This window comes from Lissotriton vulgaris, chromosome 7 (assembly GCF_964263255.1).
Source record: "Lissotriton vulgaris chromosome 7, aLisVul1.2, whole genome shotgun sequence".
In the NCBI taxonomy this organism is placed as follows: Eukaryota; Metazoa; Chordata; class Amphibia; order Caudata; family Salamandridae; genus Lissotriton; species Lissotriton vulgaris.
The window spans coordinates 139,729,807-139,742,851 of NC_141695.1; the positions used below are offsets into that span (position 1 = coordinate 139,729,807).

Below are 13,045 nucleotides of genomic sequence, written 5' to 3' on the forward strand. Positions count from 1 at the left end.
CCCAGGTCGACTATGTCCAAAACCAGCTAAAACACAGGGCAAAAAGTTGGGGGCAACCATAGTCAGGAGGTACCTTCCTACACAACCCCCCCCAAACGAAAGGAGATAAGGCTATCCTTGTCCAGGTAAGCCTCTATTACCTAAGTGGCCATATAAGGAAGGACCAGCTCTGGCTTGGTTTCCCCCTGTGTCATGGTCCACTAGGCAACCCCTCACCCTAAGGGTATCTGAGGGTCTCCACCATAGGGAATCTCTGTCTCTGGTGTGTCTTGGGAAAGAAGAAGGCTGATGCTGGGATGGAGTACTGAAGTGAGGCTCCTCTACCTTTGGGCTCAACTTCCTCCAATCACCATTCATCATGTGTGCCTTTCTTTCTTTAGCTGAGATGCACTGAGCTCTCAGGGTCAGCCTCTGGCTACCTAAAGCTGGAGGCTGAGTCCCTCTGTTTGGCTTACTGGAGGGACAGGTCAGGTCTGGGGTTTTTAGGCCCCATGTTTGGCTGTGCCCAGCAGTGTCCAGCTGTGGGAGTTCCCTAACTACTTTTAAGGGGGATCCCTCAGGAGTCTGTTCTATTTTCACTTGGCTAGGTTTACCAGCTTCTGTGATCCTAATCTGCTGATTAAGGGGTTCTTTTGGACAGGGGGCCCTTTTGGGTCCACCACTGGCCTCCCTGATCTCTTCAGCCCTGGGCTGACTGAGGCAGGGTAGAGAGGGGCAGGTTACCTGCTCCAGACTGGGTCCCACCTGGGAAGGGTCCACTGCCATCAGGGGTTCTGCCAGGCTAGGCCTGACTACCTCTGGGGCAGTTCCTTCAACAGGGGTAGAGTCAGTTCCCTGAGGAGGCTGGCTCTCACCTAGTGTCTGGGAGGGGGAAGACTCTTCTTCCTCCTCAATGCTCTCTGTTTGAGTGGAGTGATCCATTGTTTCAGGCTTCACAACCTCACTATCTGTTTGAGTAGAGGCTGAGGCCATTTCAACCTTGCCAACCTTTTCAGGAGGGCACTCAGTTTGTGTTTGGGCTGTGACTGTCACAGCCCTCCTATCCTGTTCTAGAAAGTCTGTCTGAGCCTGGGCAGTGGCTACCACTGCCCTTCCAACCTTTTCAGGGAGGAATGGTGCTTGGACTGGGGCTGTAGCTATTACTGCCCCACTAACCTGTCTGGATAGGCCTATCATTCTGGAGTGAGTTTCTTGCTCCACCTCAGCCCATGCTGAGAGTTCCAGGTCATTCCCCAGTAAGCAATTTACAGGTAGGTTATCTGTCACTGCCACTCTCATGGGCCCTGTGACATTACCCCAACTGAGCTTGACTACTGCCATGGGATGCCTTCTCTTCACTCCATGAATGTCTGTCACCTGATAAGTAAAACCAGGGGTCAGTTGAGCAGAGGGGACCAGATGGTCACTCACCATGGTGAGGCTGGCCCCTGTGTCTCTGAATGCCTCAACTTTCTGACCATTCACTAAAACTTCTTGTCTATACTTTCCCAAAATGTGGGGTCCAGTAGTGAAGTTGGCAAACCCCATGCCAGTCTCACAGACAAGAGTGTGGTCAGGGAACCTGGCTAGGCCATAGTCCTCCTGATTGCCCAAAGTAATGCCCACCACATTCTTGGGGGCACTCCCACCACCTGGGGGATTACCACTAGTGGTAACAGGAGGTTTAGGAGTATTACCTGGGGGTATATTTCCTTTATTACCATTTTTAGGGCAACTGGCATCACTTTTGTAATGACCCACCTGTTTACAGGTATGGCAATAAGGTTTCTTCTGTTCTGAAGGAGTGTTCTGGGACCCACCACCCTTGTTGGAGTTTTGGGGCCCTTGGGAAGTCTTCTCTGTGGATTTATCCCCACCCTTCTCTTGAGGCTTGGTTGATTCCTTTTTCTGGTCACCACCCTGGTTTTTAGGCCTAACCCTGGTTCTGACCCATTTGTCTGCCCTCTTACCCAATTCCTGTGGAGAGGTCAACTCAGAGTCTACCAGGTGCTGATGTAATAGCTGGTTCTGACAATTATTTAAGATTTGCTCCCTCATAATTAGATTATACAATCCTTTAAAATCAGTAACCTTACTACCCAGTAGCCAGCCTTCAAAAGCCTTAGTGGCACAATCAACAAAGTCAGTCCAATCTTGAGACTGAGTTTTCTGGGTGTCTCTGAACAGCATCCTGTATTGTTCAGTGGTTAAACCAAACCCATCAACCAGTGTGTTCCTCAAGATTTGGTAATTGTTAGCATCCTCCACCCTTGTGGTGAGGAGCTTATCTCTACCTTTACCATCAAAGGAGAGCCACAAGATAGCTGCCCACTTACTTTGGGGAACACCCTGCACATTGCAGGCTCTCTCCAAAGCAGTAATCCATTTGTGGATGTCATCCCCTTCTTTAAAGGGGGGCACTATCTTATTCAGGTGCTTTGTATCAAAACTCCTTTCCCTATTGCTAGGTTTATTGCTGCCACCAGTGGGCTGTAGCCCACATAATTCTTGCTCTCTAGCAAGGGCAAGTCTCTCTTTGGCCAGGGCAAGTTCTTCCCTTTCAATCCTCAGTTTGACTGCCCTTTCTTCAGCTTCATACACTCTCCTCTTAGGGGAAGACATCCCTCTGTGAGAAGAGTTGAGAGAGCCATTGGTTCGAAAGGATCTGTTAGAGCCTCTTGATAGAGACCTAACTCGTCCATTCCCAATGTTAAGCTGACCTGAGAGTGGGCCCAGGGGTCCCCCAGTACCAATCTCATGTCTGCCTAAGTTGGACCTGGTTAGTCTACTGACTTCTACCTGTCCCTTATCTGCCTCATACCCTGACAACTGGTCATCATCCTCATCCTCAGCATCATCTGCTTCCTGGAGGGGATGTTCCTGGCTATCAAAGGGTCCCTGTAAGGAGGGCAAACTTCCACCTGGATTAGAAGAGCTAAGACGTTTCCCAGCTTTTCTGGCATCATAAGTCTCCAAGAGACCAATCAGGAAGGAAGTTGTGGGGTTAGACCCCTGTCTTAGTTTCCTGAGGGTACACACTTGTCTCATCTCATGGAAGCTAAGAGCAGCATATTTAGAAGTGACCTGTGGAGGGTCCACTGACACAAGGGGATACTCAGAGTTTCCTCCTTTGTCTGACATGCTGATTCTAGTGTGGTGTAAGTGATGCACCTACCTACACTATGTGTTTACCTACTGATCCCTTGCTAAGAGTTGCAGCCAAGGTGTGCTAAGCCTTGAGGAGCTACAACAGCTGGTTCAGTAGAACTCAGAGTATTCTAAGCTTAGTTATATGTACTAACAGTACTTATGTGATCTTTCAACAAGATATTCTTAGGATACGTGTGGTAAAACAACAGCAAGCTCAAATCCCAACCGCTGCTCACCAATGTGAGAAGGTGGCCTGATATGCAGTGCTCACTATTCTAGTGAACACTATGTATCAGTCCAGCAACCCTTATTGATGATTGGTTGTAAGTCAACCTTATAGACCAGCTATCCTAGTAGCGTGGATACAAGCAGTCTAAGGCTAAAGACTCGAGAGGGCGTGTTAAGCCAGCTGTTATACCACACATATACCCCTTGAACACCAAGTGAAAGGACACCACACAAGTGTTATGAAAATAAACAGTTATTTATTAAGAATCACAACAGCCCTGTACTCTTTATGAGGACAGGGTACTAAGCACAAACCAAAACTCTTACAAAAATACTTAAGTTAGCACAGTATAAACAAATGCCCGAGGGGCACGGAAAACCATATACTTGAAAAGTGGAATGCGAAAAATACTAGCAGGTAAGTACAGTACTAATAGCCTTTGGAATCGCTAGGACTTGACTATAGAATCGTTAGATTACTTCTAGGAGACCCAGGGGACTCGGGTGCAGTGTGTGCACTCTCACGCGAGATGCGGGACAAAGTCTATGGTAGCTAGGAATTGCAAAGTTAGTGTTCTCGGGCGAACCCGACCTGGTAGGAGGAAAACGAAAGTAGATTCTGACCCTTGGATAGTGAGGCTATGCTGGGGCACCGAAATGCCGAAGTTACCTAGCCCAGGGGCTGCAGCTGCATAGGACTCAAAAGACGTCGGGAATCCTCGTTGACGGACCAGGAGCCTGGAAGAAAGAAGTTGCTGGCAGGCGACCAGTGAAGAAAGTTCGGTGGATCCAAGCCTGGATCGATGGAAGATGACACCTGAAAGCAGAGGGGACCAAGTTCGAGACTACTAGCCAGTAGTCAGTGGGCACCAGGAGGGCACCGGATGGTAGCCACCTCGACTAGGCGAGTGGGTGACGCTGTGCTCGGAGATCTCACGGACCAGGAGGCGTTGTCGGCGACCAGGAAGGAGGATCGAGCTGTCCCACGAAGATAGAAGCTGTCGGCGTCGCTGGACCCAGGATTGGGCAACAAAGCCTTGGCAAATTCAAGCCCACGCGGTGGACCTAAAATGGCATCTGGAGTGGACCAGGAGGGTCCGGGGTGCCTCTCTTCAAGAAGGAAGCAAGGGCCAGTCTGGGGCAACCAGACCAGCAGCAGTGATGTCGTCGGGCGTCGTTCAGAAGGCCACAAGCCAGCCGGCTAGTAGCCAAACAACGCGGTGCACAGCAAACAGCAGAAGGGCCCCACGCAGATCGTGGAGATGCAGGGAGGCTGATCTTGGGTGCTGGTGCTGCGCAGGGTTGGGGCTTCTCGGACCCCAAAGCACTCACCAGTGGAGGACACGGTGGGCTTGTTGTAAAGATGTCGTGCAGTCTTGGCGATCGTCGGTCCCTCGAGGTCTCGTCGCACTCACGGTTCTCAGCTTTGCTGTAGAGGTGAGTAGAGGTCAGAGGTGCCAGGGAAGCCGGGTCTCGTCGAGCTGGGTCGTCGGATTCGTGATGAAGGACGACTTGCAGCAGACCGCAGTGTTCTTTAGGATGGTGCCTGCGGATGCAGGGTGACTACTCCTTAGCCACAAGGGAGAATCTTGAGGAAGAAATCTCGAAGTTCTTTCGCAGAAAGTCGTGTCTTGATTCCAAAGATGATCTAATTTGAACAGGGGGCCCGCTCCTATCTTTATTCTAAAAAGGGGGCTGACCCGGTGACTAGGTCCTGCCTATGGGTGGGACCAGGAGGGGGGTGGTTACACCCCTCTGCCATGCCGGACTTCCCCAGGCCAGGGGCTGGTGTGCCCCTGGAACTGGTTCTGACTGGCCTATGCGTAGTGAGCACCGGGGTGCCACTCAGCAGTCACCTTCCTGTAAAGCCCTGCCTACCCAGGATACACAAAACCATGTCTGGGATGGTGCTAGCACCGCCCCGGACAGGAAACCCTTTGTCCAAGCCTCCCTCGCTGGAAGGACTCCCAGCAGCAGGAGGTCAGACTCGTGTCTGTGGTGGCAGCATCCATTTTGTGGAGCTGAGGCTTTAGTTAACTTTAACCGGGGTTCACAGTTACATACATGTCGTGTCCCTCTAGAAGGGTGGAATGCTAACCCCGTCGCCAGAATTGGCGAGGGGTTAGTATTCCAATTCGTAGGACACCTTACTCGACATGTTTTGATAAAGCAATACCAAAGTTAGCATTTAACCGCGAGGATTATAATGCACTTAAGAGTATATGGTATGCAATATCATGGAACAGCTATTAGGACTTGGTTCCGCAAGCTGCAGACAGGCTCAGCTCATGCCAGAGCACCATCTCACACGATTCCAAGCACTCTGCCTTCAGGATTGTCAAGGCCTGCCATAGGAGTGACTGATTGGAATCTGTGTGTCCATTTTAGGGTTAGGTATAGGTATACTACACCTACAGCAAAGGGTGATTACACAATTCAATTCAAAATAAGCTTTATTCGGCTTTTGTTTAAAACCATAAAAGCAGCAAAGAAATACAAACATGTATAAATAACTCAACATAACATTTGCAAAATAAAAAGAACAACCAACTATTAAAACAAACTAAAATTAATTTGTCCATTTCAGGTGAATGAAAAGGTACATGCAGTAATCGGGAAAAGGGGTAGTGGTTATTGGGACAGGGTTCCTAACGTCCCCTTTTACCATGATTTATGATTCCATGCCAATTGCCTGGGGGACGGATAGGATCGGGGGGCGGGATAGAAGTCGTACAAGTCCCAGGTGTGAATAGGGCCATCTCACGTCCCCTTTTACCATGAATTATGCCTGGGGGATGGATAGGGTCGCGGGGCGGGATAGAAGTCATACAAGTCCCAGATGCGAATAGGCCCGTCTCCCTTCCTAGGTTTGGAGGATCGCAAATAAGGGACAATGTTCGTTGACTTGAATTTAATTAGAATGAGGTCGCCCGGGATGTCTTTGGGTGACGTGCCTAGCCACCCTACCCTCCTAACACTCAAGATGCCGCCATCTAAAGCAGGTTGCAATGGTCTGTGTTGTTTTAGCCAGGAGATGGTTTTGTGTAACAAGTCCTGATGAGTTTCAAATTTGCCCTGGCTAGGTGCGGGGACCCCAGAAAGAACAGTCACATAGGGGGCAGCTTCTGGAGGTAGGTTAATCCGATTCCTGCTTTCGTGTGCGAGCCTAGGACATCTATGGGGTACAGGTACGGGATTAATGATACTGTTCCGTCTTCTTGGCTTAGTTAGAGAAATGAGGGGTTCAGAGGTATGAACTTCCATAAGTGTTGAGGGTTTGAAGTATTCATTGTTGTTGCTGGGGAGAATAGGGTGAGTGGGTGTGACCGTTGTTCCAGTTGGGGTATGGTTCCTTAATAGTTTATTTTCTATGCTGGTTAACCTATCTCCCAGCTTATTGATTTTAGTAATCAAAGGTGAAAGTGCAGTAAAAAACAATTGTTCGATCTGTGCCAGTAGGGTTGATTGAGGTGGAGATACTGGGTTAGGTGTTTTATTTGCCGCCCCAGTCGGCAAGATTGGTGGTGAGTTGGAAGGTAATAGTGAGGGACTAATGAACATATTGTCGGTATCATCAACATCTCTAGCCACTTTTGGGGGGGTAGATACGTTCTGGACATAGTTAGTACCACACAATGCATTCAGCTCCTCCCAGATGGACATGGTATATCGACAGTGCAACGTCAGAATCAATAGTGATGAGATGCAGTACCTTCAAGTTAGTAGCAGCCAAGTTGGGTGGCCCGACCCGGCCTCCTTGTGCCTCTGAGGGCCACAGAGGGCCCGCCCTTGTCCCGGGCTTCTCCCGCGCGCGAATCGCGGGGCGAGTGGGCGCTCGGTGATTTGTAGCGCCTCCAGGCGCTGTGCTGACGCTTGTCAGCCGCGCCGCCCCCGAGTTTGCTGAGGCTACTGGGGATTGTAGGCTGTGGGGAAGTCTCCCGGTGCTCCCAGTCTCCCTCTGTCCTGCCGTTTCCCTCACGGTGTGGTGCGGCGTCAGGAGCCGATGCCCCTTCTCCGTGTGAAAGTTTTTCACAATAGGACCCCCTGGGCTCACAAGCACTCGGTGATTTGTAGCGCCTCCAGGTGCTGTGCTGACGCTTGTCAGCCGCGCCGCCCCCGAGTTTGCTGAGGCTGCTGGGGATTGTAGGCTGTGGGGAAGTCTCCCGGTGCTCCCCGTCTCCCTCTGTCCTCCTGCCCTTTCCCTCACGGCGTGGTGCGGCGTCAGGAGCCGATGCCCCTTCTCCGTGTGAAAGGTTTTCACAATAGGACCCCCTACAATAGGATTACACGACTTTGCCCCAGCTGTCATGCAGCCAGTTGTGTCAAATTTAGGAGGCCAGCCAGGGGTGGCATAATACATGCTGCAGCCCCTGGCAGCCCTGGGTACACCCATGCCCTGAGTTACAGGGTCTGATAGGGGGGCCGAGTACCAATTGGAAATGTACCTAGGGTACATGGAATCCATTTTAAAGAGAGAGCAGTAGGCCTGGGGTCCTGATTGGCAGGATCCCAGGTCGACTATGTCCAAAACCAGCTAAAACACAGGGCAAAAAGTTGGGGGCAACCATAGTCAGGAGGTACCTTCCTACAGCAAGGGGCAGTGCTGTAAACACATTCAGTGACATCCTGAAAGGGTTTGTGTGTGCTCTGCATTTATACATGCTGCAGGGCTGGGATTGGCTGCAGAGTGTCAGCTGATCCATGGTGGGTGGTGGTAGGCCCTTGGACAGGTGTTTACCTTTGGCTAACATGACCAACTGCCTAAATTTGTATCTTCCGGCCCAGAATCGTATATTCCGTCCCGGAATCGCAAATTACGGCACAATGCTGGAAATTGCGGGCCGGAATCGTAAATTCAGCCGCAGAGCTGTAAATTCCGGCCCGGTGGCGGAAATTACGGCCCGGCTGCGGACGTAAAGTTAGTAGTCGTACATCTATTCTGTGAATACCGAAAGTAGTAAGTTCATTCTGTGAATACCGAAAGTGGTAAGTTCATTCTGTAGTAAGTGCATTCTGTGAATATCAAATAGTAATAAGTTTAGGATTTAGTCTTAAGTTCATTCTGTGAATCGGGCCCATTGTACCTGGCTTAAATCAAGACAGGCTGCTTTCACAGTGATTTCTTCTTTCTATATACTTGGTTTTGGTGTGATTATACTACAATTATCCTGTATTGTGCACTTACGTGAGCAAATTCTCTCCAGGCTATATTCAAAACCTGGTGATCTCCGTGCAAATCTAAAAACCATGTTGTTAAAAGACACAATAAAATAGTTTTTTAGTCCATTTGTGAATTATATTTGTTATATTGAATCAGATACTCTCTATACTTCTTTCCATAGCAGTTGTGTTAAATACAAAAACCAACCTAGAGGTCAATATGTATCCTATGTGACCATACTCATGCCAGTGGAGTCTGGTGTTTTTGCTTCTCATGTTTACCTACTGAGTTTTGCTATTTAGCAACACGCAGATCATGCAGCGGGTTGAGGCCTTTTAGTCACACGCTATAGGGAAAACAGAGTATTTTGCATCCGGTGTTAAAAAGGCACTATCTGTTCTTGGTTCTCAGGCAAACAGTCAGCCACAACACTCCTTCATCTCTTTAATGATCTGCGCTATCAATGTCGGTGTGTTTGTTTAAAGACAATAGTAAATATGAGGAACACTCGTATTTCCAAAAACACCCGATGTTGCTTAGTGTTTATGGAAGGGAGGTGTCTGGCACTCCTTCTATCAACTCTTTCACATTCCATGCTCGTACCCTTGCCCAATGTGATTCTCGGTTTTTATACTGCCCGGTGTGGCGAGATCTCAACGTGCATTTTCCCTTGATTAATGTAGTTCTTGAAAACTGGTGGGAGGAGGAAGCCTGTGACCTACGCCCTTGTGCAGTTAATACATCGTTGTAGTTGCAGTATCACAGCCCTCTCATATCACCCCTTTGTGACTAAAACAGACCGCATGCATCTCCACCCATTCCCGACTTACTTCATCAAAGTACAGATACCGCTGGAGTACCTGCGTATCTTGCCCTGCCCACCGTCCAGTGCCAGAGTTTGTGGTGTGGAACTCTAAGTACCCATAGGGCTCTGTGATCGATTGTCATCAGCAAGTGCGGGCGCCTTTGGAAAACAGGGCATGCTGGGAAACTGAGTTTTCCCTTGAAGATTGCCCTCGTCTGCCGTAAGGTCTGCTGCAGAAAGGGCTTTTTGGCTGACAACAAATGTTGCACTGCGTTTCAATGCTGTAGGGAGAAACAGTGAGGAAAACATACAGGACTGAAGAACAAGAAAGCAAAAGACCTACCATATTTACCTGTAGTTTTTCTTTGAACAATGCCACACATAGTCTCTAGCCCTAGACAAGATATTATGTCCTCAGGGGAACAATACGATGAGCTCCGTGAATAGCAAGCATCACACAAAACTCCATTTGGAATGATATTGCTTTTGAGAACTAAAAAGAAAGAAAAATGAGATGGTCAGCATGCTTTTGAATATATGATTTAGGAGCTTAGAGCAGCAGTGCGTAGTACTTCTCTTGTCCAAAGTGGGAACAGTCTGCGACCCTAAAGTGCAATGTTGAAGTAACATTTTGAATCTCTTCCTTATAAAGCATACATTTTCTGGGAGTTCAGTATGTGCCTGCTACCATTCACTTTGTAACCAGTACACATCACATTAAGACTGTCAAGAAGGAAACAAGTTACTTACCTGTAACTTTAGTTCTCCAGTATTGGAATCTTTCATAGATTCACATGCCTGAATCATTCCCCGTCGTCGAGACTTGGGTCTCCGGTATATAAAAAAGCAGTGCTTAGTAGTATAGCAAACTGAAAAGAGGCCTAGGCCCATTTCCCTTTTGCAACCCATAGCCTTTGTTATGTAAAAAAGGCCCAAACTTTTTCCTGAACCAATCAGAGCTCCTCACCCTCTAGAACACTCCTGAGAGAACCTTCTGCCCCTCAGATTTTTCGCGCACTTGTGCAATAATACACTTTCTGTGCTAAATCCGAGGTGAGCCTCTCAGGGGAGGAGGGTGGGTGCATGTGAATCTACGAAAGATTCCAATACTGGAGAACTAAAGTTACAGGTAAGTAACGTGTTTTCTTACTCCAGTATTGGAACTTTCATAGATTCACATGCCTGAATCAGAATAGCGAGCAGTGAAAAAACAAAGCACATTTTCCTGATACATTACATAATCATGCAATACCATTAGCAAATAAAGCATAATCTCATATATAAATATACATACTTATATAAAAATGTTTCTTTGTAAACAAAAGAACGTATGTATGGAGGGATGCAAGAAAGGCTCACCGTTACTGGATGATATTCCGCAGTACCGCCTCTCCTACCGCCGCATCAGATTCTGCGGCTGCCTCTAAGCAGTAGTGCCTGGTGAAGGTGTGCGTAGATGCCCAGGTGGCTGCTCTGCAGATATCCTGGATTGGCACTCCTCCAAATAATGCAGTGGATGTGGCCACTGCCCTTGTGGAATGAGCACTGAATCGTGCATTCAAAGGCCTTCTAGCAGCTTGATGACAGTAGACAATTGCACTGGAAATCCATCTGGCAATTTCCCTCTTTGACAGCGGGAAACCTTTCCTGGGTGCGCTGAAAGCGACGAACAACTGGGAAGATTTGCGAAATGCCTTAGTTTCTTTCAAGTAAAATTTCATACATCTCTGAACGTCCAGAGGGTGTAATACTCTTTCTGCCGCTGTCAATGGATGCGGAAAGAAACGCTTCAGCACCAATGGTTCGTTCAAATGAAAATCAGTTGGCACCATTGGAATGAACTTCGGGTTTGTCCTGTGAATCATCTTATCCTCTTAAAATTGTAAGAACGGCTCCTGAATCGTGAGCGCTTGTAGTTCACCTACTCTTCTCGCTGAAGTCAATGCAATGAGAAGAGCCACTTTCCAGGACAAGAACTTCAGGTCCGCCCTGTGTATCGGTTCAAATGGTGGCTTCATCAACTGAGAGAGTACTACATTCAGATTCCATAATGGTGGTGGCAGCCTTACTGGCGGAAAGACTCTGAATATTCCTTTCATGAATTGTTTGATAATCCTTGAGGACCATAAAGATGGACCTGACGATGACCTCCTGTAGCGGGATAACGCAGCCAAATGCACCTTGATGGAGGCGTATGCTAATGCTGACTTTGCTAACTGCAAAATGTACGGTATTACCTGATAAGGCGCAGCCGTAAGAGGATGAACACCACAGACAGAACCTCTTCCATTTCATCCTGTAAGATTTGTTGGTACTCTCCGCTCTGGCCTTGGACAGGATGTCCTTACATTCCTGTGAGATGTTCAGATGGCTAAACTCACAGTGTTCAGGAGAAAGGCTGCTAATCGCAAGGATTTCGGGTCCGGATGGCGCACCTGCCCCTTGGACATTGTCAGAAGCGATGGAATCATGCGCAACCGAATTGGACGGTCCTCCGACAGTAGCAGCAGTTCCGTGAACCAGTGTTGTCTGGGCCACCACGGGGCTACTAGGATCATTCTGCACGGCTCTTTCTTGATCTTCACCAGTGCGCGGGGATAAGAGGAATTGGAGGAAAACCGTAGGCAAAGACGCCGGACCATGCTATGGAAAACGCATTCCCCCAAGATCCCCTCTGGGGAACCCAGCTTGCGAAGTACTGGCATTTTCTGTTTTCGCTTGTAGCGAAGAGGTCCACCGACGGTGTTCCCCATCTCCGAAAGACGCTGTCCAGGATCTCCTGGTTTAGCTCCCATTCGTGGCAGGTCGATTTTAGCCTGCTGAGAGTATCCGCTTTGATGTTTTGATCTCCCGGGAGGTGTTCTGCTGTCAATGATATTTCCTGCTGAATAGCCCATTCCCAAATTTCCTGGGCTTCCTGAGAAAGGGCAGGGCCGGCCCAAGGCATGTGCAAAGTGTGCACCTGCACATGGCCGCCAAACCCCAGGGGCCGCCACAACGAGGATCGAATCATACACATATTCATGGCACTAGCGGCACCTGGCAGGATTTGGCCTCCGACCCCGGCGGCTTTTAGTTTCAGTTTTTAACTGTTAACTGTCACTTCCGCAAGCCCTGTCACCCCCCCATTTCCCCCCCTCCCCCTTTCACTTCCCCGGCCTCCTCTCTGGCTCCGCACCACCGACCTCCTGATTGGGCAGCAGGGGTGCCGGGGTGATGACAGTCAACTCAGCCTGGTCGGCGGGCTGGCACAGACAGACGCCGGAAGCCAAGGTGGTCTGCGGCGCGCGCGCACGCAGACTCTCAACCGAACCTGGCTGCTTCCCGGCGCGTGTGACTTGTGTGGCTTTTGTCTATTAGTCTCTGGCTCAGCTGCAACATAACAGCATTCTGTGGTGGTCGGTGTTCGTCGTCCGTCCGTCGGATCGGAGTAAGCTGAGAGTGAGCCTGAGCTGAGCAGCGCAGCCTCAGGTTAAAGAAGTACTTACTGCACTGGGCGCTATATAAATATTATTTTTTATTGGTATATATCAAGGACGTTAAGGGTGGAAATTAGGTCTAGCTAGAGACAGATATTGGGCCAGACTGGTATGTTTCAAATATTTATGAATGCAGGTGGCTGGTAAACCCAACATACCACCGAAATGTCCTTCCTTAGCAGCTAGGGTCACTTTTTCAAGACCCAGATATCCATTGTGTAGGCATTTTTGACTTTATTCTGC

The 13,045-nt window shown here is 48.9% G+C and overlaps 1 protein-coding gene across 1 annotated transcript in view; it reads right to left on the reverse strand.

The window, feature by feature from the left end:
- The window catches only part of LOC147701016 (phospholipase A2 inhibitor and Ly6/PLAUR domain-containing protein-like), a 773,169-nt gene that overhangs the window by 138,195 nt on the left and 621,929 nt on the right, over positions 1-13,045 (reverse strand). The window contains exon 7 of the mRNA XM_086929290.1: positions 9,676-9,816. Coding sequence (XP_086785416.1) covers positions 9,676-9,816 — 141 coding nt within the window. The remainder of the gene's footprint in view (positions 1-9,675; positions 9,817-13,045) is intronic.